Here is a 27,614-nt window from a genome sequence, read left to right on the forward strand (position 1 = left end):
TTTAAGTGAAGAATTCTTAATGTGCATTGACCTCTCTTGAGCTTCACGCCGAGTCTTAACGGAATAGAATCTGCCATGTGTGGCTGGTGTTGCAACTGAGGATTCAGAAAGATTGGAATGACTCTTTCCTCAAATTATTCCTGCGTTTAACTTTATGACCAAAATAAAATCAATTTAACCCACTGGCTCGCGTGACATGGTGCAGTGTACCTAATGGAGTGTCTTGAAAGGGTTTCACTCACTGCAAAGTAGCTTTCATCCAGACATCTCTCTTCTGACTGCTCGATTGGACTTCTGCACATGAGCGCCGATGGTTCGGTGAAAGACGGCGACCCCTCCCCCCGGGGACGGAGGCGCTCCCATACCGTTTTACTGGCACAGAAGGGCAATAAGTGCTAAAGGAACACAATTATACCGCAATCATTTCCGATTCTCCGCTGGGATGAAGGTCACAGGGGGAAACATTTGGAATATACACTTATTGGTCACTATATTAGGAGCAATCTAATTACATTCAATGTAAGGCTTATATCATTTTCAATTTCTTGTTTTCAATAAAAAAAAATTTAAAACCTTTTTTTCTTTTTTAAAATGGTAATAAAGATGAACTGACCTGTGTTGATGGAAATGAGTCAAGTTGGGTTCTGTAAAGCATGACAGAAAATAAATTTAATCCAATTTGAATATAAGTTAAATACAAAGTTGATATTGATAAGATAAGCACCTTGAAGGTTTGAGGTTTTGAAATTTGAAGATTTAGCACATTTTCAAATTATTATTTCATTATTTTGTAAATTCTTCCCAAAAACAAATAATAAAACAATTTATCAGAGAGCTTTTTTTAAACAATTTTAACAATATTGTATTTTGAACCTGATTTATGGCTACCTGATTTCTGTATGGTTCTGGTTTCGGTTATCAAACTTCTCCCCGGGAAGGTGAAACTTTGTTCCCGCAGAGTTCTCGTCGGGTTCTTTCAGCTTGGCCACCGTTCGCTGTTGGTCCGTCGAGATGCACATTCGCGCACACACACACAAAAACCAACACACACACTAACGGTGCCGGGCTTGTTGGATGAAAAAGAACAATTAAGGCAGAAATGAGGGAGAATCATCAGGGGAAATAGCTGATGAAGACTTTATTGATTAGGGCAGCTCCACTGATCCACATCTCACTGTAGCAATTACCAGCCGCCGCTGAAGGGGGAGCGTGGGGGGGGGGCATCATCCACAGGGAGTGTGCATGGGGGGGCTTTTGATAGGGGCCTCATTTGAAGACCACCATGGGAGGGGACAGGAAGTGAACCTGTAAAACAAAAAGACCCCAAAATAAAAGAAAACAATTTTATTTTTAATGACATGATGTGATACTTCCTTCAAAAACTTGCTGATTTATTGTTTTTATGCCTGGCAAAATAATCCCGTTGCTACTTTGGTGCCAAGGAATGACGGAGAAGTGCATTGCAGGGCTTCATTTAGACAAACGTTGTGCTTTGGTGCCATCTCAATGTCACATAACTATGTAGAAGTGAGTTGATGAGCACCATTTAGACAAAAAGCGTGATTTGCCAGCGAGTGTTGAACTTTTTTTTAACAATTTGAGTCTAAAATTATTTCTTATTTAAAGGAAAAAAACAGAGCTGATTCTGTGTGGGTTGCATATTTAGCGCCAAAGTATTTTCCTCATGAATGAAGCAGTAAAACGGCTAACATCTGAGACAACACGTTGACAGTCCAATCAGAACATCCCCCTCCGTTTACTCAGCTAAGACCGCAGCGTTATTTGGATTCAAATCTGCCCGCCTGCTGTCCCTTTGAAGACCCTCCAAAGTAGATGTCGTTGGCGGGGGACGCCTGCTGGAGGGGAACGCCATAACGGCGATCAATCGCACGCCGTTAGCTTTGCATTGCGCCACTTCCACAGCCTGAATGGCAAGAAAGGTCATTGCGGAGACGACCGCGACAGCAGCGCGTATTTTCCTCCGCAAGATGGTGGGTTCAAAGGTCAACGGAGGCATCTAATGAGAAGTGAGAGCCCAAAATTTTATCTGAAATGACACCCAATCGCAGATGACAGAATCATCATTGCAAATAAGTAAGTCAGTAAGTAAATAAATAAATAAATAACCTGTTTATGAAACTGTACGTAGAGAATACATTAACGCTTCAGAAAACATTTAAATGTTTCAAAATGCATTGTAAATGTATTTGTTTGAACAAAGAAATAAAGAAAAAAAGAGGCGGGGCCTGCGTGCCAGCCTGTGAGTATCTGGGTGAGAGCTGTGACCCACAGCAGGTACTGCATGAGTGCAACAGCGAAAATTTGACAGTACGATATAGAATTATATTACACTAAAAGTAAAAACACCCAGGCACATTATTCCAGGACACGTTGAAGAGGAATTCATGATGTAAAAATTGCAATGAGAACAACTCAACAATTTGTCAATTTTATTTTAAAAATACCGTCGAAACTGAAATTAAACGTATGCAACTAAAGAAAGTGAGCGTCAACAATGAGTAATAATTTATTTATTTATTTTTGATGTATTTTAAACCTGGCAGAGAGCAGTTTAAAAAACCTTGTGCACTATTTGGCAAGGGCACAGAAAGTGAGAGAGGAAGGGGGAAAAAAAGCGCTAACGGTCAATAGAGAAATATAAAAGGGACAAACACAATCTGTTGGTGCACTCGATGGAGATGAATGGAGCTTAATCCTTTCGCCTTCCATCACACACCTTCCCGGCTCGCGCCACGCCGGGCCGCTCCTCTGCAATGATGACAAATACTACAGCCACTATTTATATTTCCTAATTGTAATTAGCAAGAATTATCAATTACCGTTAGTGCCTAATTGCCCTTCATAAAGACAGCTCCCCAGGTTTAAACGGCTCCATTTAAATAATGTAACTAATAGCTCTCGCGCCTTTACATCTTCATTGTTTCCGCGCGCCGCGGCTTGGCTCGTAATTTAGCGCTCGGGCGAAGGGAGGAGTGCAGGTGGCACAGCGCGTGTAATTACTGTTAATGAATTATGATGTGACCTTCTCAGAACAATGGCTAATCAATGCTTACGTTGAGTGACAGTACGACCGCTGCGGATGCCGACAAGTAGGCCGGAGTAGGAAAAAGTGAAGGGGTGGAAAAAGGCTTTGTTTGTTCATCAAATCAACACAAAAGGAGTTACGTTACAATGTAAGATAGCACGCAAGCACACTGGAAGACACAAGATGATGACTTCGGGCACCACGACGAAAGATGGAGCAGATTGGAATGGTGCGTGTGTGTGTGGGGGGGGGGGGTGATAGATAACAAATCAGCGCTGGAGGATCGCAGTAGTTGATAAAGTGGAATGAAGAGGTCACAAAGAGAGTTAGGGGCAAGGTCGCAGGGTGCCCCGTTTGTAACCAGGAGGATCAGGCGGAGCTTACTGGGAATTCTACAGGATGCCATTGTTGGGTTGCAAGAACACGGCTTATCAGAAAACTCGGGTAAGATGTCTCGCTGATTGAAAGGAGGAATTCCAAACAGAGTGCTCCGAGTCATCCTTGATACAACATCTGACAACTTACATGGTGAAAACAGCAGGGAGCTTAAAACGGAACCCTGAGGAATGCCAGACCGTCTGACTTTTAATAATCGATTAATCTCTTGATTATTTTCTCATACACACACGAGAGTGTGTTGGTAGCGCCGATGACGTGGGTGCGTGAACTGACCTTTACCTTGTTCTGACAGGGGCGAGGCACGACTGACAGCGTCCCTCAGCGTAATTTACACCCCCCCGCCTGGCCGCCTCCATCGGTCGGCCATGCGATGCAGTTGACCCTCTGTACAAATCACCGCCCAACTTTCCACATCTGCTGCCTGTCAGCATCTGCCAGGCGCACTCACCCGTCCCCGCACATAATGAAAAACTCTCATTACTCGCCTCCACCCAACAGGTACACAAACCGTTAGGACAATTACCGGGCAACGCCACTGACCTTGTTGTCTCTGAGAGTCACGCCAGCGCGTGCACGACACTGAGAAGCGTGAAAGTATGCGGAGATGTGGCTGAACAGAACGATTTCAAGCAACAGTATCGAAAAAATGTACCGGATTTAAACTAGGACAGCCATCTTTTTCATTCATCCATTTTTTGGGGATTGTTCTCACCGGGCCCGAGCAAAGTCAGGAGGCAGTTTCAAAAACGAACATCTAAAATGTTCTCAAGCCAGCAACTTTTTAACAGGACATTAAAATGCGGTGCCAAGACAACCCGGACCCCAACATGGAACATGAAAGCAAAGTTTGAGGAATCCGGCACAGGGGGTTAAACCCCCCCCCCCACTTGCTGTTCCTTTTCTTCGGACCCCCGCTTTACAGCACCAAACAATGGACGCTGCAGTGAGCAAACAGAAGTGCAGCTCATCATGCCTCCTCCACCATTAGACAAATGATGTGACGTTTAGCAGCCTCCCCGCCATGTGATGACTTTACGGGCCTCGGATGGAAGTGTGTCTCGGCGGCTCCCCTGCCGTGTGCGACATGGGGCCCGCTCCGCCCTCTCTGATGTCGCACGCCGGGACGCACGGGTTCTTCCCGCTTGGCGTGAAGACAACCCCGAGGGCCTTTATGTCCTCCTTTGTCCCGCTCACACGCGCAAACAGATGTCCGGCCATTGGGCTTTCTCGTAGGAAGTTGTAAACCTCCAGCGTGCGGTGGGCTCCATTCATATGGAGGGCACGGAGTGGTGCCGGCGCGAGCGCCATACACATGCAAATGCCGACGAGCGACTTAACAAATGTTTGACTATGTAACAGCAGCGGAGCTCACCGGTCCGGCCGGGTTATGACCGGCCGGAGCTCAATGCAGAACACAGGAAGCAGAAGGAAGAATAAGAAAGAGAGCGTCAACACCAAAGAAGAAAAGAGCACAATCTGGACCTCACACACTTAAAAAAAAGCTAATGTAGACGTGGGATGAGTTCAAAGAAAAGTGGAATTCAACCACTTAGCTTGATTACATTCCAGGAAACTCGACAAATTCTCATCCTATGGACAAAACCACTCTGATTAGTTTTCATCCTCGATAATCAAATCAAAAACCTTAAAGTTACAATGCGGTTAACAGAAACTCGGGCTAACGGGTTAATTTATCTTCAAAGGGAGAAGAAAAACTGTGGCGTGATTGACGGACATTAAAAAAACGTTCCCAAAAACATCCCTGTAATAATAATGAAAGCATCTGCCATTGTAAAATAACTTGCATCATACTGCACAACCACAAAAGGCACAAATATTAATTTAAAAATATATACTACGTTTTTATCCCTTGCCATGGATCACCTGGTGGAACAAGAATATTGTGTCTAAGGAGGAATCTATCCTGGAAGATGGTTAGAGGTTATGAGTTCGAGTTAAATAAAGCTTTGCCATTGCGGTAATTGGCTCAGCTATCTGAAACGGCGCTCTCGCTCACCATCGGTTTGTTTTTATCTGAGTCGGACACCTGCTGGGAATATCGATTGGGCGGCGGTTCCACCATTTAGCCGTCACCGGGCGTCCGGGTTTTAAACAACCCCCGTGTCACTTTATATTGAATACTAATGGCAGAGGCTCAGGGAGCTCATTGATTGTGAATATATATCTATCAGCTAAGGTGAGAAAACAATCAGCGGCCACCATTGTGTGCCTGTAATTTGCTTTGCATGGATTTTTCCACTTGGTCAAAAATGCATATTAGTGTTGTTTAACTTCCTAATGTGAATAGCTATTGTTAGAACATTGGAATACTGCTAGAGGATAATTGAATTCACAATTATTCAAATGTTTTTTTGTATAAAACACAAAAATGTTGAATCGTGAAAAAAAATATTAAGACAAATAAATTCCATTGAAACATCAATAATTACAAAATTGGTGATTTTAAAATGAAATAAATTCATTTCCTTGTGCACACAGACAACGTGCACTGGATATCAATACATCTTTTTTTATGATTATGTCAATTTTGCAATCATGGACTAATAATCATAACTGTCATTGAATTTTGATCAATTGCACAGGGCAAAGGTGACTAGTTTGAAGTTGGAATGAGAAAGATGGGGAAGTTTTTGCTGTCCAATGTAACAATGTGATTTCCTGCAGGGGGTCAAAATGCAAAGAACCCCGTTGTGAAGGTCTCCCACCCCCATCCCCTCACCCCAAATAATAATAAAAACCAAAAACAACTCCCAATTTGGTGACTCGGATCCATCTATGGGCCATCTGTGGCCAATTTACTTTCAGCTCGCGCATTATTGAATTTAATGACATGGGTGATTATCGAGCAATACCCGGGGCCCATTAGGGGGTCGTGTGAAACACTAATAGTGTTTGCGTGACGTTTGTGGTGCCGGTGGGGGTCAGATGCTTTAAAGGAGAGCCCACTCGCACCCCTCCTGCAGGACTCAAACAGACGAGGGGAGAGGGACAGATGATCCGGTCCCAAGACGCATCAAGACTATGAGAGGACCGGCAACACGGGCGTAATTACGCTTCGCTCTTTTCCTCCTGCACTTTTAAGGCTCTGTTTTAGTTTTTTTGGAGCATGCTGGAGTCTAAGCACTGCGGAGTGACCATGACGTCCACTCACAATAAGATCTCCTTCTCCATCATCGACATCCTGGACCCGAACAAATTCAATAGCAAGAAGGCGAGCGAGCACGGCAAGTTTGGAGTGGCGAGCGAGGAGAGGACTAGCTTGGAGACGCACGGCGATGCGGAAGGAGACGGTAGGTAAATAAGGGAAAATATCGAAACATAATCGTGTTGCATTGCAACAAATAACCTAAATCTTGCCAATGAGTGCATTTTGCTTGGAGGATGGATGCATTAGTCACACAAATGACGGAAAAGGTCCTAGAAATATTCTTTAAGTTTCATATTGTAAAAAAAAATAGACATTAAAGTACACATTAAAAAATGTCCTAGAAATATTCTTTAACTTTCATATTGTAAAAAAAAAATACACATTAAAAAAATGTACACAATGATAATTTCAAGTTTCGAGAATCAACACTAACTAGCCGCTAACCTTTACTAAGTTGAGGCAAAATGTGCGGCATAAAAAGTTGAACATTGTGCGATAATCTGTCAGGCAGAATGCTTGGGAATCATTGAATCAGTTAGTAGGTTAGTTGTGATTAGTTAGTTGAGGTGGTTGTGACGTTTACTGCCGAAGATGTTTTTGAATTTTGGGGGATAACTTAAACACAGCACGATTGTAATAACATAGCAGCCCAAGTCACATTTGTACGTTTTCGGAAGACAAAAAAAATTCAACAAACAAAAGAAGAACAGTCACATTTAATCTATCTTTTCCGATTTACCATTGCTATAACGATACACAAAGTAAAAAAAATGATCAATCATATTCGTATTTTTTTTTCTTGACATTGTGACTGTTCAAAAGAACCAGTACGTGAATTAAATAATGGAAGCACGCATTTAATGATCCTGAATAAAAATTCAGGCCAAGGTTTGTAAAAGAACGATTTTTAATCAGCAAGTGAGTGGAATCAAGTTAAAGCTGTTTATTTCCAAATGAAATCAGAGGCATCTTTGTGTGACCTTCCCCCAATTTCCACGGTTAGTTCTCTTTCAAGGAAGCCACAAAGGCTCGTCTCCCAGAGCCCCGGCAGCGTGATTGGCATTGGGGCGGGCGGCCTGAGATAATTGTTTAAATCGTCCCATTGAGGACGCTTTGATCGATATCCCATTACCGCATCCTGCATATCTCCTCGCAGCACCTTGCAGGTACAAACCCGCACACCCCAGCCATGTCTGATCCCAAAAATCGCTCGATTCCAACTCCCCCCGCCCGCCCCTCCCTTCTTAAATAGATGACATTTATCGACCCGCGGGCAAATATGAAATCCATTAGCACGTCACGGCTGAAACGGCGTTGCTGGATTTAGGCGGGATTTCTTTCCGCAACATGACATTTGAGGCGCTATCTGCTGCTGATAAATTATCGAAGGATTAGTGGCAGAGTCCCACCAGCACCGACACTTTGGGAGGAGTTTACTTCTGGAGGTCCACTTGCACATGATAAATAAGAATGGACATTAGTTGGAGGGGGGTGGGCGGATTTGCCTGCTGGAGCTGTCCATTCAGCACTGTCACTGCTTATTCCCAAGTGACCTTATGTGTTGAAAAATAAATAAATGGAGGAGATTCATTTTAAGTGACACGGACTGACCAGGATTCTTCCTAAGCGAAAATAAATACTTTTCTGTAGTCAGAAGCAAAAGTCTCAAATCCGATCGGAACACAATCCAGCTTCAAGTCCAAGTTGCAGGACGAGCCAAACTATGACCACAAAAATAAAATAGTGATTTAACAAATGCTCATGTTTTCTCTCCATTCCTTCACCAGAAGATAACCAGTCCAATGAGCACCCGGTTCTTGCCAACCCCCTCGTGATTACCGCCACAGCGGAGAGCAAGCACCGGCTAGCCGAGGAGCAGATGACCGTGGCCCTGCAGGACGCACCTTCCACACATAGTAAGAGGCGGCGGCAAGACCAGAACAGCGCCAAGCCCCGGCGCGCCCGGACCGCCTTCACCTACGAACAGCTAGTGGCGCTGGAGAACAAGTTCCGAGCCACTCGCTACCTGTCGGTGTGCGAGAGACTCAACCTGGCGCTGTCCTTGAGTCTGACGGAAACGCAGGTGAAGATCTGGTTTCAGAACCGGCGCACCAAGTGGAAAAAGCAGAACCCAGGCGCAGACAGCACCATGCCGCCGGCCCCCGGCCCGCTCATCAGTCCCGGCCAGGCCACGTGCGGCTCGGGCCAGGCCGGCTTCCACCAATCCTACGCTAACTTGGGCTCCGGGAACGTCATCTTTCACGCTACTGCTGCTCCGCTTTCGTCCACTGGGGGGCTCCTGCACCCCTTCCTACCTGGCGGATTTGTGCAACCCTCCTATTTTAATCCACACCTATGAGAGGAGGACTGGACTCTTCTTTCAATTATTTGTTGACTGGGTCGGCCAAACGTTTGACATGAAGCCTTTTTTCGTAAAGGGGACATCAATTCTTTGTACAGATTGAAAAGTTGCTCAACATGGGGATTGTGACCAGCCATGCTCCTTCACCGCTGTACCCAAATAAAGCAGTACTCTGCGTTGGCATCTGATAGAACCATCTCGCCAATTGGTGTGATTTGAATCAAAGTCAAAAATTCTTTATCTTTTGGGTTTCGACCAATTATTGTCAAATAACTTTTATGAATACATTTGAAAATACTGGGGGAAAAAAGTCAGATTTTTTTTGTCACATTGCACCAAAATGGTCTGATGTTGCCCTGGAGACTTTTTAAAAACACCTAAACATGAACATTGTTTTTTTTTTTTTTTTGGTTTATTAAAAAAATGGACAAATAATTATCATTCTGTTTGTTGAAACACTGTATTCAACAGATCTTGTATCACAAACTGTGGCATATTGCAACCAACCACCTCACATTGCTAATCCGTTATATATATATATAAAAAAAATCCCAGTGTTATTTCAATAATAAAAATCAAAACGTTGGATTGTGTCTGCTGCAGAATTGAATCACTCCCAATTTGTGCTTGCATTGTGCCACCACACGATGTCACTATATCCTTGCACCTATCTAATCCAAAACCCATTTCTCTGTAATGTGTCAGGTTATATTTTCCCACTTAACCCAAATACGCTTATGGAGAATATTAGAACATCACAGTTTAAATGAATCTCAAAAAATCTGAATTTTAAACCAAACTCACCCATTCCACTACCTTTTTTCCGGACGAGACATCTTAGAATGAGGCTCTTTGATTCGCATTCTCGGTCCAAGTCAGCAGCCTCCGTCTTTACCTGCAGAAAGAGAGCACGCGTCAGATTCAGGAGTCAATTTTCCCTGGACATCACTTTGACAGTCTGAGAGTTTGACATGCATTTCTCTTTTTTAGATGGCGCTTACTCACAGCTGCCAAAAGCAAGACAACCTCAATCGGCTCTTTTATGTGTTGTTTTTTTACACTGGCTATGATTTTAAGGGATTGCACAAACAATCAATTAATCACCGGTGGGTTGAAAATCCCTCCTTACCATTTTGGACATCTCCACCATCGGTGACTTCCATTGCAAGACTTGTAAGAGAATTCCACGGTTTTGCTGGATAAACACATTCCAAATGAAGCCTGCTTGTTGCGTGACGTTGCTTATGGACATTTGCAGGCGCCGGTGTAGTGAGAAAAATTCCATTTCGAGCCTTTGCTGTATTTTTGCGACAACAAGGCTCTTGTCATGTTGTGAAATATGACCGCGCACTGAAAGTATATTTGATAAGTTGCCGAGACGCCTTCATCCTGTTCCCGGAAAGGACGAGACATCCAACATCTGTTTATTTTTTTTAATTTTGGTCGCATTTTTATCCAGTTTGCATCCTATCATTTCCCCTCCAAACGATCATTCCGTTACCAAAATTGCTAATGCATCCATAAAAAAAATCTCCATCATCTATGATAAATAATTTATCATACAATTGGATCACATCCGTATCCACCATTGTTCTACTCATCACCAGCTAGTGAAGGTCCTGGCCTCCGGTTGCCTAGGAAACCGTCAGCAGTATGACACACTCCCCCTGCCGGTGACTTTAAACATTCCAATTAAAAGTGAGAGGTTATTTTCTCATGGCAGTCGATAGCCAAGAGACAGTTGCGTCTTTTTCCTCCCCAATCAGACTCGCGGCAGCAGAGTTCATTAACCTGCCAGCGCTTCACTCCGAGATAATGCCCTCTAATTAAAGCACTGTCTCTTAGTGTGTGTGCGTGCGGGGGCGAGTGTGTGTGCGGACGGGTTTGACCTCTCTTCCGGCAGACTGTAATTAACAGGAATCTTCGCTCTTCTGTTAGCATCGCGGGTGATTGGAAGCATCGATTAAAAAACATGCTGTAGAGAATATGCAATGGATTAAAAATAAAACACAAAACAAAGATGCTCTAAAAAAGGATTTAACTTAAATGTCACACGCTACGATGGTTACCAGACAAAACAATTTCCTGCCAAAGCGTCGAGAGAAACCACTACGCAAGTTCATCCTGAAGTTCAAGAGGATACGAGAATCTGGATTCCCCCTCGCTCCCATTTGACAAAGTCGCATAACACGCTCTTCCCCAAACCACAGAGCCTTCCTTCGGAAAATGTGCTTTCATCAGCTTCTCGCTTCCTGTGCCAGTGATTATGCGCTCACTGTATGTGCGTGCGTGTGCGCACCCAAAGTCCAAAGATTTGCGAGGCCAGAGCATCGTTGAGCGGACGAGCTTAATGGAGATCCGACCAAGGCATCATTCATACTCAGACGCGTCATTTCCCAAACTATCTTGAGCGTTTGCTGGCTGGGAAGCGGTCCAAGTACTTGCCGGTGTGTCACACTAAATCATGCCCGACTGTCAAGGACCCGCTTCTGCTCAATTGGGAATCTTTTTATTGAATTGCCACTGAATATTGTGCCAGTCAAATAAAAGCGCTTTGGTATTATTTTTGAGTTTGAAAATTCATAAAAGGCATATATCAGTGACATAAAAGGAGAACGAGACAATGCGTCGACTGTTGAGAATTGGAGCGGGCTGTCCCATCATCTGGAAAATCTAAAAGACGAACCCATTCGAAAGCCAATCACCAAATGGAAAAATTGATTGTTTTCCTTTCGAGGGCGACTCGGGATTTCGCCACAGTCTGCTAGCACGCCTGTAAAAAAACTTTACGACTTTTAGCTTCAATATTCATTTTTCAATGGCCGCTGGTAATTTCATTATGAATACAAAAAGGAGATTGCTAATAATATGGCAGCATGGCGTTACATTTTGCAGCGAGCAGCTGTTAGCGGCCGTACTCGACAGCCTGTATGATGACAAACCGAAAAGAGACAGAAACAGCTGCCATCCTGTTCCACATGTTAACGACTGCCGAACAAACTAGACTTGTTCTTTCCTAATGACTTAATCTAAATATTGTTTTAATTCCTGCTGCTGGAGGAGGTCTAGTGTAGCTTGAATCAAAATTCCTCATTCTTGACCCCCTTTCAAGGACATCGAGGCAGTTAAAAAAAAAAAAAAGCATCTGTAATATGTGTCAAGCACGAGGGAGCATTTCTAACATTTTTTTCTCCTTACAGAAAGGCAATAATAGGCTCAATGTTCTTTCTTTGGATTTTGTTGGCTTTTTTAAGGCAAACTTGCTTTGAAAAGAAATATCAGTTGAAAAAAAATCTTACTTGATGGAAACAAGCAGTGCAGGGTTGCAACATAGTCACCAAGCATTTATTTCTCTTGAACCCTGCAAGAAAACAGATGAGGACATACATTTACCCATCAGTGCGATCTTATTTGAGCAAATTCGATCTTGTGTGGGTTGGCATTTTTGTATGTCAACCACACATCAGTGTGTGAAGATCAACAGATTTGCAGCGGAAGAAACAATCAACAGAGGAAGGAAATAAGCACCTCTGCTGATTTTTGAGAATTCAATCAGTCCATCTGGATCTTGTCGAAAGACAGAACACTTGTAAAACTTTACTTCCACTTACAAAAATGAGTCATGGCAACTAACTAGTGCAGAAAAGTTTAAAAGAACATTAGGGTTGAGATGACTATTAGCATTTTTTTTTTTTACTTAAGGGCTCAATTGCACAATATCCTACATGTGAATCTTTAAATCAGCTGAGTTACGGGAACACTTTCGCAACAAGCAGGTGGTTTTCACGTTTACTTAGGGTTATTAAAGTTTCACCATGTTCTTCTTCAGAGAGCAACATAAAATATGAAAAATGGAGTGCTAATATTGTTAATTATTGGGAGTACTTATGGGTTAAAGGAACATTTAACATTACTCTTACCTTACTTTTGTTGGAGGATAGGGGATTCTTCTTATTTGGGGTTACTTGGTATTGTCTTTTACTGGCACAAGGACCAATTTGAGAGTGACTGTAATCCTATAAAATGAAGAAAAACAAAAAAATATCAACAATGTTGACTAATTAGCTGTGGTTTACGAAATAATAGCTAGCGGTAGCACAGTAAGCTACAATTCACACGGATTATTGAACATGTTTGCAAAGATGCCAATTACTTAGCCAAGTTCCACAAGGTTTTTATCCATCAAAATTAAATAAAAATATCTGTTTAGAATAAATAACATCAATGTTCGGTTATTTTTTGTGTAGTTTACAAAAAAAAAAAAAACACGTCACCTTGCCGCCAATTCTTCGAGCCGCGCGGTGGATTGTGGGTAAGGACAGGCCGCACCCAATCGATCCCCAATCAGCCATCCGTAGCGGCGGAGTAGTAATACGATGAGTGTTGCAAGACCTGCTCGTTGGTGCGCCTCCCCTCTCTTCAGCAGTCAGATGGAGGCAGCAGAAACTCTCTCATTTGTGCTGCCAAAAGCGATCATGAGCTCAGACCGCGCTCAACACGCACTCCGGGCTCATTTGTATCCAACGCGCGGACAGAAAGACACCTGTGCCGTCCGCTCTTCTCCCGTTTGGATTAGCATGGCCACGGATCGTCTGATTGATTGATCATGTCTAGCAAGCTGCAAATGAGACGACGACGAACTGCTCAACTCTACTGTGAGAATTATTTTTAATGTATTTTAAAATAGTTGTATTGTCTATATATTGTAAAAATAACAATAATATTTTTTTCTGAAATTGTTTCTGTAGACTATGGAAACTAGTTAGAACTAGTTTGAAGAATGTTTTTCAAGCCAATAATCTCTTGTGTTGCGAGGCAGAGTTCAAAATAGTTCATTTTAACCACCCTCATCATTAATGAAATATTTGCAAAGAAAATAATTCCCCAAAAAAACTCTATTTTAAGAATTGTGCATTAATTTCACTGCTGCATCTGTGTTCATTATAAAATTCCTTTTTTGTGAAAAAAAACTCTATTGCGCTGTTTTACCAATGTCATCTGATGCCTATTTTCCTATACCAGGCAGTTTATATGTACAGATTTACAAGTATTACCTTGGCAAAATAAAGTGGAATGATTAAATTTTTAGGGATATAGTCTATTATAATCACTCCTGCTTTTTGTGGATTTATTCACGACTGGGCTAGTTCCCACAAATAGTGGGGAGCCACTGTACTAAAGGATAAAAAAAAAAAAACTCAGAGATTAACACTCCTCGCCAGTTGTGAGATTAGAAATCCCTTAAATGTTGGCTGAAGCCTTTCTAATGAGTGTGTGTTGAGTTGTAATAATCCTCAACGACAACCCTCAGCTCATTAAACAGCTGTACCGTGTCATATGTTGTCCTAGTGGAGAGTGCAAATATGCAGTTTACAATCAACCGATAACATTATAAATATTCATATTTACACGAATGGTAGTTAGCGCTTCTGATTGTTTTTCCTGTTTATTCTAGCGTGACATGTTAGTTGGACGAGTCACGGTAACAGATTCCTTCTCCGGCTGCACGCTCAAAAACTGAACGAATGCTGCCATGTGGTTTATTTGGTCTGCTGGGCAGGAAGACTTAAAGTTGTCCCCCCCCCCTGTCACCTTGAAATAGTGGAAGAACTTTGCTAGATGTGAAAACCATGCTTCTTTTGGCAACCTCAAATCTTGAGGTAATGCTGCAAGTATGAGAAGGAGGATGAGCAAGCGCCATTTGACTGTTTAGATTTGAGAGCAGAAAGAATTTTTGTTGTAGCATCGGGAATGTGGGAGTGTGTTCTGGCATCCTGTGTGACCGTCTTTTTTCAGAGTGCATGGTTTATTTGTCGGGATTTACAAGTTAGCAAACAAACTATTGGCACTATTGTCATTCATCATTCCATCAAGTCATTTTCCCGATGGCCAATAATTTGCCTTTCTATTCCACGTGATGTATTCTCAAATGTGTTATTGCTAAAAAAAAACACCCAGTATGTTTTTTAAGTCAAGATCAATCTGGCGTCCTTTTTTTTTTTTGATTGGCAGTCCATAAATCACAGCATGACAAATGAGAACTTTCCACTTTCTTTAAACCGCATGCCATCAGTTTGATCCGTCCGTACTGACGGCACAGACTCCATTTTGTTCGAGACCGGCTTGCGAAAATAAATATTTCACGATATCATCAACTTTACAGCAGTGCCTGCAGACGTGGGGTTGTGTCTTGAAGCGCACGAGCGGGGAGTGACTCATGATAGAAGTTGGACGACATTAGCGGAATCAAGCTACGACATGCCATGTTCGCACCCTGGATTTCAACTCATGTCAGGAAGTGATGACAGTTATTTTTTTCTTCACATAATCAACAACCAAGAACGGGCATGTGCCAGGTTCAAGCACTGCCACCGCTTTCAAACACAAAATGAAGGAAACGGCATTGTGAAACGTTACTATGACCTTGTGAAATCTGCCTAGCAACAAGGAAAATAAAACTTTTGCGCATGTGCCAGGTATATAAAATGATATTGCCCAGTTAAGTAAAGTTTTGAATGAGATCTGAGAAGGACTTTTCTTAATTTATTTTTTTTTCCCCATAGAAAAATCCCGTTGCCAGAAGCTGCGAGGCCGGTGAGCTGCTGCTAATGTGTAAGTAAGTGAGCTTTTATTTTCAGACTTTTATTGCTATTTCAGTGCGAAAAACCATATGCGGCCATACGGAGAAGCGGGATATATTATTTTATTTTTATTATTTAGCAGGGGAGACCACTGGGCAGCAGTTTTCTTTCGCCCTGAGACATTAATACAGACATTTTACGCCCCCCCCCCCCCCTACTTTCTCCAAATAAAGTGGTTTTGACTAACGCTCCATTTGTCTCCCAAAATAGTGGTAATAAACCCGAATGACCTTCTTCTACCTGCAATTACGCCGCCTCTTCCTCACATGCCGCACAGTAGGATCCATCTTCAGCTGTTCTCTGCTTGTTATTAATGTCACATTGGCTTTAAAGTAAAACATACACGCCTACACGCGTGTGCAAATAGACACGGCAGCACATCTGTGATCCATATGGCACGGTGGGCTTCCCTAGACACACGTCATATTTACACAAGCGGTTTAACATTGCTTTGACTTTTTATCGTCTTGTTTTTCTTTCAGCGTGTTTGTTGAACAGATTAGAAGAGGTTAGATTCCTGGGATGCGGACGTCGTTCATCAATGACAAAAAAAGACATCGGGGCAATTTCGGGTCGGCAGAATTTGCCAAAAATGGAGTTTGTACATTTGGCGCTCAGCCGTGATGACTTTTTCGATCAATAACTTGCTGACTTTAAAGGGCGGGTATAAAAATGCTCCAACTTGGTCCGATTGTACAAACATTGTGTTAACTTCCTTATGTGGGCTGCACTTTTGTTTTTTTTCCCACCACTGGGCCGCGGCCAAGTCACACTCGCAGGAGGTCCCGCTTTATTTACGCGGCTATAAACACGAAGACATAATGCCTTTGCGTGAGAGCACCTGCACATTGTCACAGAAACGCAGAGGGCATGTTTTCGTCATGACGCTAAACAGAGCACGATGAGCTCAAGAAATAGAAATTGTTTCCGCAATCAGTTGCAGGCACTCTGACAAGAATGTTAACTAAAAGAAACTTTTAGCTGTTGTGTCATATTTAAATGGAATTTTCTTGAGCAGCTATTGAAGGACTCGGAGCTGTTTTATTTGGAACACGTGCACTTTTCATGACCTTTTTTTCTCAAACAATCTGCCTGTTAGCACTGGCGTCGACTTTATTAAACAAGCCCGGACCAAAACTGACATCACTTATCGCAGCTGTCGCCGAATGAAATCTCGATGAGTTCACGGCATTTTCTAATGTGATACGCAATTGACACCCTCGAAACTTTTGCGTTTGCCTAACAATGCCACAGAGGCGTTAAAAACTATATTTTGGTTTTTATTTTGCAGATTGTCACCTATTGTGAGTGGTTCTGAAAAAATCCCCCCCCCATGTTAAATAGGGATTGACTGTCTTGGCGTCAAATCACTTGTTTGATTGCAAACTGTTTCAACTGAGAACGCCGTTTGCATTAAAAATGATTAAGGGCTGCCAAATAAGTTTTGACGGTAGCTTTGCGGTCACCTTTTCCCTTTCCCTGTGAGAGAATGTTCATGAGGGGCTCTTGTTTTCTTAACTGATTGGCCAATACGTAATAACGTACCTAACTGCTAACATGCTAAGTGATGTCATGTTTTCCTGGCTGGGCTCCAACACTCCTCGGCTGCAAAGAAAAAGTACATTTCGCCCCGTTACCGGTCCGCTGTTGTAATTTTTGCTTTTTTTTTACTTTTTAGCGCTCAGCGCTGCTTGTCCACCTGTGTCAATACGCCCGGGGTGTTCATTCATGAGCTCCACCATGATCCTCACCGGGTTAAAAAAAATAAAGCCCCCTTTGAGGATTGGTGTTTTTTTTTTCAGTGTTGAATTACTGCGTAACTGTTATTCTAACCTCGTCTTTTATGTTAAAACGACCACCCACACGTGCCGCGTCGCTAAAATTAGGAAGCTTCGCATTGACACGCAAGAGAATAAATGTTCCAATGATCCGTTGCTTTGCAGAACGCCGTGAAGGATCGATGAGCTTCTCCCGCCAAATGCCTGCTTCATCTCAGCATGTTGTGGTACAAGCATGGCAGAACTACTCAGCACCTTTTCAACCTGTGGAACTTCTCTAAAGTCCAAGCGGTGGTTTTCCTGCTTGGTCTGACTCTGACCTTCCTCATCATGGCTTCCTACGTCCTGACGTGGGACAAGAAAGGACTTCTTCTCACGCCCTCGCCCTATCATTTGAAAGCTGCCGACGTGCCGAGCAACACCACAGCGGCGGTGGCGGTATCTTCGGTCGTGGGCTTCTCCTTGAAAAGGAATTCCATAGACATAAAGCGGTTAACCAGGTTGATCCGGTCCAAACTGGAATACCCACCTCGGAGGGTTCCTAATGAGAAGGACATCATCGGGACGGACTCCCATGTGAGTCTAAATTTAGGTTTCACATCACATTATTTTAAATCACATTCTAATTGTAATATGGTATTTTTTATAATCTGATCATTTCTGACTAATTTAAAATCCATATGTTTGACCGATCTCCTCCACAGTTGTTCTCCACAATTCCCCGTCACTTCCTGCCAGGCGTCAAAAGCCCGTGTTGGTACGAGGACGTTCCCGCGGAAAAGAGTCAAGATCCGTATGAAGGAAACCTGTTCGCCGTGCGCTCCAAGAACTTCAAGATGGTGTGCGACCGCCTGGCGTCCACTTTCCGGCGGAGCAACAATGGCGGCGGGCTGTCGCGCCTGCGCTGTCTTCCGTACTTCTACATCATCGGGCAGCCCAAGTGCGGCACCACCGACTTGTTCCACAGGCTGCTGCTGCACCCTGACGTCAAGTTCAACATCATGAAGGAGCCGCACTGGTGGACGAGGAAACGATTTGGTGAGGCACCACAGGTGGCAAAAGTATTCACACCCTGTACTTCTAAACGTTTTGTTTCTGCAGGTTACATCCGCTTCAAAGATGGCTTCCAGGAAAGTTTCCCAGTGGAAGATTACCTGGACCTGTTTGATTTGGCTGCGTACAATATCCAAGGATCAAGCGCCGGGAATTCCGCCAGAGACCGACACCGCCTCGCGCAGCTCATAACAGGTGAACACGTGCGGGTGTGGCTGCCGCCATGGGCTTTGTACGCACACAATGCTCGGATTACTCCCAGAGTTCATGACTCTATCCCACTCAAGTGGCTCACATGCAAGCAGATGGAAACACAATCATATCAAATTGTGAATATTTTGCGGTTACAGTGGAACAACTCAGAATTTTCCGCGCAACTGGGATGCGTCGGGCTGACTCAAAACCATCCAACTTTCATAAAAATGACTTTAATCTCGAGATGAAGCTTCAGCGGCTACACGTTAAAATGAAAGAAACATAGCTAAAAAAAAATCTTTTGAAATGACTTTCAAGGTGAAGCCAGCGCATCCACTATGTGGGACAACCAAGCGTGGAGCTATCTCCATGGCGACAGGGAGGAGGCGGAGCCACCCTTCCTGGCTCAGGACTTTATCCACACGGTGCAGCCCGATGCCAAAATCATCATCATGCTACGAAACCCCGTCGAGAGGTAACCCCAACTAGCACCTGTTTCTAAATAAAAACATTATAAATAAAAAATTGCTCTCCATCCCCAGGTTATACTCAGACTACTTGTACTTCAAGACGGCCAACAAGTCAGCGGAGGACTTCCATCAGAAGGTGGTTGAGTCTGTGCAGCTTTTCCAGTCCTGCCTGTCGGCGAGTTCGCTTCGATCCTGCGTCTACAGCACCGGCCTCTCCAACTCCATGCCGGTCAGCAGAATCACACTTTTCGTTATGGCATGAACTTCATGTCAGTGGTTAGTTTTGAATTATGGCTCCCCCTAGCGGACTTTACTTGTCAGTGCATCAGGAGGTTCAAGCTTTTTTATTTCCATTTAGAAAATTAATAACGTAATCGAAATCTTTCAAGGCCTCTAATAGCATCGTTTTGCTTTCACGCAGGTCAGACTGAATCTGGGCATATATATCGTCTTCCTGCTGGACTGGCTGACGGTGTTCCACAGAGAGCAGATTCTGGTTCTGCGGCTGGAGGACTACGCGGCAAACCTTCTAGGGACCTTAGAGAAAGTGTTCAACTTTCTGAATGTAGGTATGTAATCCTGGAATGACAATTATAATCAATTAGAAAGACAACAAAAGTGTTTTTTTTTTTTATATTTACCGCCTTCCCCGTTGTGGTCAGATCCTTTGTCCCAGCAAACGGAGACGGCGCTGACCAAGCGACCGCTGTCCAATACCCGACGTGCCGCCGACAGGAGCCTGGGCCCCATGCTGCCGTCCACTCGGAAACTCCTGCGGGAATTCCACCAAGCGTTCAACACAAAGCTGGCCAGCGTGCTGGACAACCAGGCCTTCCTGTGGAGTAACACATGACCTCCTACTTTTGAAAAAGACACTTGGGTGATTGTTTGATTTAAATGTCTTATTTATTTCTTTTGTCCTAAAAAAAAAGATTTTATAAACATGACTATGGAAAAACAAATCAACCAGACTATGGTGTGTGGTGATGTCAAGCAGTAGAAGCTCCAAAACACTCAGCCTCTCACACTTTAAATGTTTCCAGTTACACTTCTGAATTCCTTAACCAATAATTCCAAGGTGGAGTTAGATTAATGAAGGCGTACCTAATGTTGTGTCCGGTGAGTGTGGAACTAATCCATTAACCGCAATTAAATCTAACAGGGCGGAATGGAGGGCAGCGGGGAATATGAGTCCGACCCCGTGAGATGAATTTTCCTCAATTATCTCAACTGGCCCACGATCATTTAGGAGCTGAAAATAATGGACGTGTGAGTGCTGCGTGATGCGGTAGAAAAAGTTGATAAGAGTCCGTATAGCTTTTAAACTGCACATAGGAGTCAATTTAATTAGACCTCAATTAAATATCTCCTCCATTAAGGCTTCTAAAGTGACAATTACCAGTTTGTCATCAGCCAAGGAAAAAAAATCAGCATTGACAAGCAATCGTCATCACTGGCTGGTATTGACAAGATGTCCTCCTCAAAGGTTGTCAAGCGTTGTGACAAACTGATAAGGTGACCCTTTGAGCTACACCACTTAATAGTTCGGCCCCATTCTGCCGTTTTTTTTTTGGGGGGTTATTGTCAAAATAATTTCTTTCGCTCCATCTGTTGCCAAGGAGCGACGTTAGACCGAGAGAAGCAGCTTCATTTAGAACAGGGCTCACCAATCGTTTTGAAACAGAGAGCTGCTTCCTGAGTTATGAGAAATAACTATAAATATGCAATATGTTTTATACATAATATCGATAATAGTTTTGCAAATAATCACCTAAAAAAAATCACAATGTCCCATCAGTGGTGAGCTATTCGGAGAACAGGCCCGTGGGCTTCTCTTGCGGTCCTACCTGGTTCCTTGGTGACCCCTGATTTAATTGGACAGCCTGTAGCCCTGACTCATGGAAAAGTAGCTCTTTGCCACCACCTTGTGGCATCTAAACTGATTTTAAATTTTTGAGGAGCAGGGACACTTGTTTGTCAGCTTGTCGCTAGGCGGATTTTGCAGGGGGGGCATTAACATTTGTGCCCCACACAGCAGCGAAAGGACACAAGGAAACATTTGTGATGATAAGGCGAGTATTCTCATTACTTTTCGCAATTTGATATACTCAAAAAACGTCTTGGTTGTTCTTAGAAGTGGCTGTTTTTATCCTCGCAGGCACCTGATTGGCTGAAATGATCTGCTACACAAACGTGTGTGCGCACACACACTTGTATCATCTGTCGCTTAATGAGTGTGAAATGTGAGCAGTGGACCAATAGAAGGAGGCTGGCTGCTTCACAGCAGGTGATGATGAAGATGTTGTTTTTCTTCTGCCCGCATGAACCGCCGACATTATTCCGTGTTTCTATTTCCAGATCTGGCCTCACACAAAAAGCAAAACAAAATATGTGTACAAATGTCAGCTTTTGTGACGGATAAAAAAATAGAAGATAAAATTTCAGAACTTATTCATCACTCAACTGGAAAAAAATATTTTTGAGTGGGCAAATAACTGATATCATGTGATTGCATAAGTTTGCACACCCTCTTATAGATGAGTAAGGCTGTATACTGAATTAGTTAAACACATTTTAATTTAGAAAAGAAATCTATCAAACATGGTAAAATCTGTTTTGGTCAAGGTTAAACTTTTTTTCACATCAAAACTCAAATCTCATTCATTCCCTGCTAATTCCTCATCTCGTTTCCAGTTATTTTAAGTACTTATTGACATCTTTTATGTGCAGGACATTGAACCGACCAGTGGGCAGCCCTCCTGGTGATTAGTAATTCTTCTTTTTGAAAGCAGCTCGCGAGCTCAATCGTAGGTTTAACCTTCTCATTCAGCGCTGAGGTGTCTTTCAATCAAACATCCTGATGGATTCCCGCTAAGCTGAGAGCTCTTGACCGACTGAAACAATATCCAAGTGGCTCTGTTGTGTCGCCATAGATTCCCAATCCCTCCCCGATGGTTCCTCGATAATCGGCTCACGATATATTGTTGCATTGTGCGTGTGCTCGGTGTTACTGACTGATACTCTCGACTTTTTTAGCCTGAACCTCATCTGTCTTTTGATGGGGAATCTATTTAATGATCGAAATTTTAGGTTATGTAGGCTCCACTTTCATCCACTGGCGTAAAAACAAAGCTTTGGAATTTTGTGTTGACTCCTTTTGGAATTCAATTCGATTCAAGTCAAATTGGTCGACTTCTTGTTCAAATATTTGTCGCTTAAAAGGTTATAACACCGCGACTACAGATGTTGATTGCTAGCCTGTTAATGGCATTTTACATTATGTGTTAGCATTAAGCTAGTGGGGGCATCTGACTAGAGATGCTAATTGCGAGCCTGTTAATAGTGTTTTACATTATTAGTTAGCATCAAGCTAGTAGGGGCTTCCATAAGGCAGAGCTGAGTTTAATAATGTGAAAATCTGAGTTATTTTTAGCCTGTTAATTGTGTTTCACATTTCGTGTTAGCATTAAGCTAGTGGGGGCATTGACTAGAGATGCTAATTGCTAGCCTGTTAATAGTGTTTTACATTATTAGTTAGCGTCAAGCTAGTGGGGGCTTTCATAAGGCAGAGCTGAGTTTAATAAAGTGAAAATCGGAGTTATTTTTTGCTCGACAGCAAACTTCAACACTGTGTGGCAATAAACCCCTTGAAGCCTCTTTATTAAGAATTTATTTATTTGGTGCCCGACTGCTGCTCATTGTGACCTGGCTTCAGTTGAGTCCTTTGAGATACTGTGGTATAAAAGGCCACAACCAATAATCCACAGATTCTCATAAAATACACCACTAAGCACGGCTTTTCCGAAATTCAGTCAAGTGTGGCCCACGGAGGATAAGACGGTTCCTCACTTGTTGATATACGAAAAAAAAATCCTTTCTCTGTCAGTTATGATGCGACCCTCTCTGGTCTCAATTATGTGTCAGATAACTGTCAGGGTGCCCCCCCCCCCTTCTTGACACCTTTTTATCTCCCATAGCTTTTGACGGAAACGTAATGGGAAAAGTGGATATAAAGTCGTATATAGCATGTCACACATTTTGATTTGTGGCGAGAAGACAGGCTCGCTTTATAGACTACTTGCACCAGGCCAAAGGGGGAAACACACATCCTTTGATTACATGTCAGAGTGAGTGGGAGGTCTGCATGCGATGTTGTATTAATGAGGGCGGGGGCATCTTTGTGAATCTGTGCCTTGTGTGAACTGTTCAATCAGGCCTGGTTGGTGAGCCAGCATGCTAATTGCATGGCAGCAGCAGCAGCAGCAGCATTTCTTCGTGCTGCAGGGGTGAGGCTACATAATACACTATAGAAAATTTCTTCATAAATTGCTCCTCAAATGTGCTTCATGTAAGTCATAAGACAAGCATGCAAGAAAATGTAAAGCCGCCATTCTCACTTTTGCCGGCTGCAAGACAAAAATGCGTCAAGCTCAAGATAATTAAGTTATTGTAATCCGAAACCTCTAAAAACAAAACTTATGGAAGAGCCACTTTTCATCTGAGCGCGTACAGATGCGTGCAGGGAGTTCTCGAAAAAAAAAATCAAGCGCCAGAAGCAAAAACAAGCAGAGCATTCCGCTACAGAAATAGACAGTCTGTTCTGATTCTTGTTATTATGAGCTGTGATGGGAGGAGGAGGTGGGGTACTTTGACATATGACTCCGACATTCCCACGAGTTGCAAGACATTCTGGCATTCCTTTATCGGAAATGCTACAGCGCAGTTATTTGAAACTAAAAGTCCTATTTTCTATTAGGCACCTTCATGCAGCAGCAAGATCAGCATGACTTCATCTTCAAGCCAGAAGTTCATCGAGGATGATGATGATGAGTGGGAAGGTGTAGAGTCTCTCTATTGTTTTTTTTTCTTCTTTTTTCGCACTCTGCAATCAAGACCATTTTTAAGCAAACACTGCTGCATTATTAAAAGTCTTTGTCCCGCTGCCACATCAGTAGCAGGAGCAGAGGCAGTGGGTGGAGACCACTATTCATTAGACCCTTTCTTTCGTAATCAGTGTGGGAGATTCAAGGTGTTATTCACGCAGTTTGCTCCAGCGAACATTTGCCACCACAACAAATGTGAAAATATTCTGGTTAACACAAAAGCTAATTGAAATTTCATTTCTTGACCCGAGATCAAAAATAACTGAAGATTTAATTATTTCCACCGAACGGGTTTTATGTACGCATTGATGGCACATTTAGTTTGCAATGCACAGACTTTATTGACACGCACAAACATCATACACAATTTGATAAAAAATAAATAAATGCAAACGCTTGGTAGTCCACATTCCGATTTGTCACACGATTCACGAGGTAGAATGGATCCTTGCTACACACCCTGTTTAACCTAACATTAAAATGACTCACATGCTTGTACCCTGCATGACATCTTCCCACAAATACCAAAAGGTTCCCAAAGGTTTGGATGAAATGAGAGTTCATTCTCCGCAAGGCACTTTCCGACCGGTGCCTGACAGCTCCGTCGTCAGAAATTGACTTGCGTCATGTGCACAATACAGCACGTTTGACAAAATCCACGTAGCGCGTCTAATCCGGGATTTCCATTGAGGTTATGCTTCAATTTTAATCGCAGTTAGGTGACTCATGGCCACCATAGCTTCCTCAAAAGCAACCACCGAGACATTTCCAGAAAATACAATCACGCTTTCTGCTTCACTAGCCAAGAGATGGTTTGCTGCCGGCCGATTGGCTGCGATCACCGGTAGCGCTGGCGGCGAGCTGGGCGTCCTGGTTCCTCCTGGCGTTGGCCTTCAACGCGGGGGATGAGGAGTCCCGCCGGGTCCTGCCAAGGATTTTCCGAGCTAGGAGGCCGCAGGTTTTTCTGTACTGGTGGCGGAGCAGCGAGTAGACGAAGGGGTCGCTGGCCGCTTTGCCGTACATCAGACATTTGGACAGCACCCCCCAGTGAGCATTGATGTGCTCCGGGGAGAACAGCTCGACCAATCTGTCGCGAATAGAGTGAGAAAATAGTCAAACGGGAAGAGCAGATGGAAAAGTATCAGGCAGTTGTGGCTCAATATTCAACTCATGTACAGTGACTTTCTGGTTTGCTCATTTACGCCCCCTGGGGGCAGTTATAAGATCATTCAATTCTTCTCTCAGCTCATCAGTGCGGCACTAATATTAGTCGTTCTATGTTGAGGATAAAGACAATCAGTACAGGAAAGGCTTGTATTTGACATTTCCTACTATTGGATGAGTTTAATTAGCGTGAAAGACTCAAATTAGCCGCCCAGTGGCAATCTATCCATTGAAGTGTCATGACAATGTCTGCAAATGTCAGCTCGTCGTAATGCGTTCAAATGTGAGGAACAAGCAGACGCATTGTTTGCCGGCTAATCTGTCCTCTTAATTACTCGAAGCTCCTCCATTCTGCCGGACGGCTATTTCCATCCCACCCAATCTAGCAGCTTGTGACAGGTCGCCGGCGCTAATGCACGCGGCCAAGTGCTAATGAACGCTACCGATTGCCAGGCTGACTCATTTGCTAGCCGACTTTCATCTCCCCGGCGAGGATTAAGCGTGCCGAGAGGATCGATGGGCGGGGAGAGTGAAATCTTATTGTCCCTATGACGGGGATCAAGTATCAGCACAAGAAGGAGAGCCTCGTAAATTCAATTTGAACCCAAGTAAAGCGCCATTCTGGTGGCCGTGAGTAGCCATCGGTGTTATCGGAGCTTAATCGGTCCTTATCGATTCTGATCGGTGATTCCAGTGATTATGCTCCATAGTCTCAAGTCAGTTTGAATTGAGCGCCTTAAAGGGAAAGTCTTAACTTGTTGTGACATCAATTTTTCTCACCTGGTGATGACGTACGGGGTGAAGCACAGCACAAATGTACCGATAAACGTGCTGATCTTGTTGGTAGACCGCTGCCTCCTTTGCTTCTGCTCGTCCAGGCACTTCTGACGAACACTGCAGAGTAAATCAGGTGATGAAGCAATGTCGGTAAGGAAGGAGAATTATTTCGGTTCAAAGTCTCTTAACCTGGGATGGATATCGACAAGGAGCAGCAGGGTCTGCATGGTGATGATGTCGATACGCTTGCAGTGGAACCTGGCCACTCGGAGCACTTTCAAGTAGGTCACGCACATGGCCACGAGGGCGAGCAGAAAGCTGAGCCCATGCAGGGCCATGGTGAAGACGACAAAGTGCAGGCCGCCCCCCTTGGCCCTGGCGCCGCGCAGGGTGCACGATGCGTACAGCTGATGGTAGCCCACCCACGAGCAGCAGGAGGCGGCGGTGGAGAAGCACAGCGAGTGCACCCAGGTGTAGCCCAGCGCCGCCACAGCGTCTCGGTGTCGCACCCTGGAGTGGTAGCTGAGCGGGAAGACCACCGCTACCCATCGGTCGATGCTGAGCGCCGCCATGGTCAGCATGGAGTTGGTGGTGAGGAAGGTATCCAGAAAGCCCGCTGTCTGGCACAGACTTCCTCCTCCGCGCTGCTGCTGGCTGGACATGAGGAGCCCCGCCAAGGTGAGGGGCATGTTGGAGACGCTCTGCAACAGGTTGCAGAAGGTCAAGTTGAGGATGAAGAGAGCAGGGGCTTGCTTGCGGATCTCCGCGTTGTGCACGAAGCAGATCAGCACCAGAAGGTTGGACAGCAGCGACACCGCGATGATCGCCAGCAACAACGCGGCGCACGCCACGTCCGCGACGTGCATGGTGCTGCCTCCTCCTCGAACCTCGCTCCGCTCTGCCGTCGGCTCAATACTCACATCGTGCGCACTCAACTCCCAGGAACGAGCTGGCTGAGGCTTCCCAAGCTTTGACTGGATCCCGCTGGCTCATGCGCAAATTTGCATCGACGCAAAAAGCATCCTTCGAAAAGAAAAAAGTACTCCAAGCATCTCTTTCTGCCAGCGAGTGAGCGCGTCTTTTCCGTCAGTGCATCACAGGACAGAGCATCCCCCAGTATTTAAAAATAGACCCTTTTGATTTGGCATAGGAAATAAATAGCAGCAGACGCACTACTGCGTGGCTGCGGGCTGATGTCATGTACAACGTCATCCGAGCTGTACTTTAGAACCCCCCCACCATACCAAACATGAGTGACTTAACCATAATGGCACTTTTTTTTTTTGTTATTGTTGTAATTCAAGAACTCTGAAAGGTTTGCTCATGTTTTCTGCAAATCCCCCTCGTGAAAAAAAAAAGGAAGAAAGCAAAACAATCCAAAAGTACAGTGAAACCAAAATCTCCAAACATTTGACGCTTTGAAAGAGTAACTTTTTGCAATTATTGTACAGTGCTATAAATTTTACCATGAGAGGAATTTGGTCTTATTTATTTATTTATTTATTTATTTATTTATTTATTTATTTATTTATTTATAAACATTGATGAATGAATTTATTAATGAATAAATGTTAGAAAAAGCACAAAAAAAATCTACCAAAAAATCTGCATCATAGTTCATAAATTTAGTCTGGCTCTCAGAGGATTTAAGGCAAAAAAAAAAAAAAAAAAAAGAGT

General features: G+C 43.7%; 3 protein-coding genes across 6 annotated transcripts; 2 read left to right on the forward strand and 1 right to left on the reverse strand.

Annotated features, from left to right (window-relative positions):
- Nucleotides 1-6,468: 6,468 nt before the first annotated feature.
- On the forward strand, nt 6,469-9,274 carry nkx1.2la (NK1 transcription factor related 2-like,a). The gene is made up of 2 exons (XM_049736858.2): nt 6,469-6,756; nt 8,402-9,274. Exons 1-2 carry the CDS (start codon nt 6,573-6,575, stop codon nt 8,971-8,973), a joined length of 756 nt encoding a protein of 251 aa, XP_049592815.1. The 5' UTR covers nt 6,469-6,572; the 3' UTR covers nt 8,974-9,274.
- A 4,122-nt stretch (nt 9,275-13,396) lies between these two features.
- LOC125978929 (carbohydrate sulfotransferase 15) lies at nt 13,397-20,079 on the forward strand. Of its 3 annotated transcripts, none has more exons than XM_049736854.2 (9): nt 13,397-13,631; nt 15,540-15,592; nt 17,561-17,971; nt 18,100-18,433; nt 18,497-18,643; nt 18,962-19,118; nt 19,186-19,342; nt 19,535-19,682; nt 19,776-20,079. In XM_049736854.2, the coding sequence occupies exons 3-9, from the start codon at nt 17,615-17,617 to the stop codon at nt 19,964-19,966; spliced, it is 1,491 nt and encodes a 496-aa protein (XP_049592811.1). In that variant the 5' UTR covers nt 13,397-13,631; nt 15,540-15,592; nt 17,561-17,614; the 3' UTR covers nt 19,967-20,079. The 3 variants fall into 3 exon arrangements, with proteins under 3 accessions (XP_049592811.1, XP_049592810.1, XP_049592812.1); XM_049736853.2 differs by having other exon boundaries at nt 15,540-15,588; XM_049736855.2 differs by having other exon boundaries at nt 15,540-15,588; nt 19,535-19,678; nt 19,776-19,955.
- A 4,233-nt stretch (nt 20,080-24,312) lies between these two features.
- On the reverse strand, nt 24,313-27,113 carry LOC125978795 (G-protein coupled receptor 26). 2 transcript variants are annotated; one of them, XM_049736502.1, is made up of 4 exons: nt 26,858-27,113; nt 26,127-26,638; nt 25,941-26,054; nt 24,313-25,083 (listed from the first exon to the last, which is right to left on the reverse strand). In XM_049736502.1, the coding sequence occupies exons 2-4, from the start codon at nt 26,624-26,626 to the stop codon at nt 24,795-24,797; spliced, it is 903 nt and encodes a 300-aa protein (XP_049592459.1). In that variant the 5' UTR covers nt 26,627-26,638; nt 26,858-27,113; the 3' UTR covers nt 24,313-24,794. The 2 variants fall into 2 exon arrangements, with proteins under 2 accessions (XP_049592459.1, XP_049592458.1); XM_049736501.1 differs by having other exon boundaries at nt 26,127-27,113.
- Between the last annotated feature and the right edge of the window lie 501 nt (nt 27,114-27,614).

Source organism: Syngnathus scovelli, chromosome 12, assembly GCF_024217435.2.
Source record: "Syngnathus scovelli strain Florida chromosome 12, RoL_Ssco_1.2, whole genome shotgun sequence".
Classification (NCBI taxonomy): Eukaryota; Metazoa; Chordata; class Actinopteri; order Syngnathiformes; family Syngnathidae; genus Syngnathus; species Syngnathus scovelli.

Bases quoted from the DNA above. Each gene is read 5' to 3' on its own strand.
- LOC125978929 (XM_049736854.2), top strand. From the start codon at position 17,615: ATGTTGTGGTACAAGCATGGCAGAACTACTCAGCACCTTTTCAACCTG. The intron at 18,434-18,496 runs GTGAGGCACCAC...TTGTTTCTGCAG, and splicing joins GTGGACGAGGAAACGATTTG to GTTACATCCGCTTCAAAGAT. The intron at 19,119-19,185 runs GTAACCCCAACT...CTCCATCCCCAG, and splicing joins CTACGAAACCCCGTCGAGAG to GTTATACTCAGACTACTTGT.
- LOC125978795 (XM_049736501.1), bottom strand. From the start codon at position 26,803: ATGCACGTCGCGGACGTGGCGTGCGCCGCGTTGTTGCTGGCGATCATC. The intron at 26,055-26,126 runs GTTAAGAGACTT...TTTACTCTGCAG, and splicing joins CTTGTCGATATCCATCCCAG to TGTTCGTCAGAAGTGCCTGG. The intron at 25,084-25,940 runs GTGAGAAAAATT...TATTCGCGACAG, and splicing joins ACCCCGTACGTCATCACCAG to ATTGGTCGAGCTGTTCTCCC.
- nkx1.2la (XM_049736858.2), top strand. From the start codon at position 6,573: ATGCTGGAGTCTAAGCACTGCGGAGTGACCATGACGTCCACTCACAAT. The intron at 6,757-8,401 runs GTAGGTAAATAA...TTCCTTCACCAG, and splicing joins CGGCGATGCGGAAGGAGACG to AAGATAACCAGTCCAATGAG.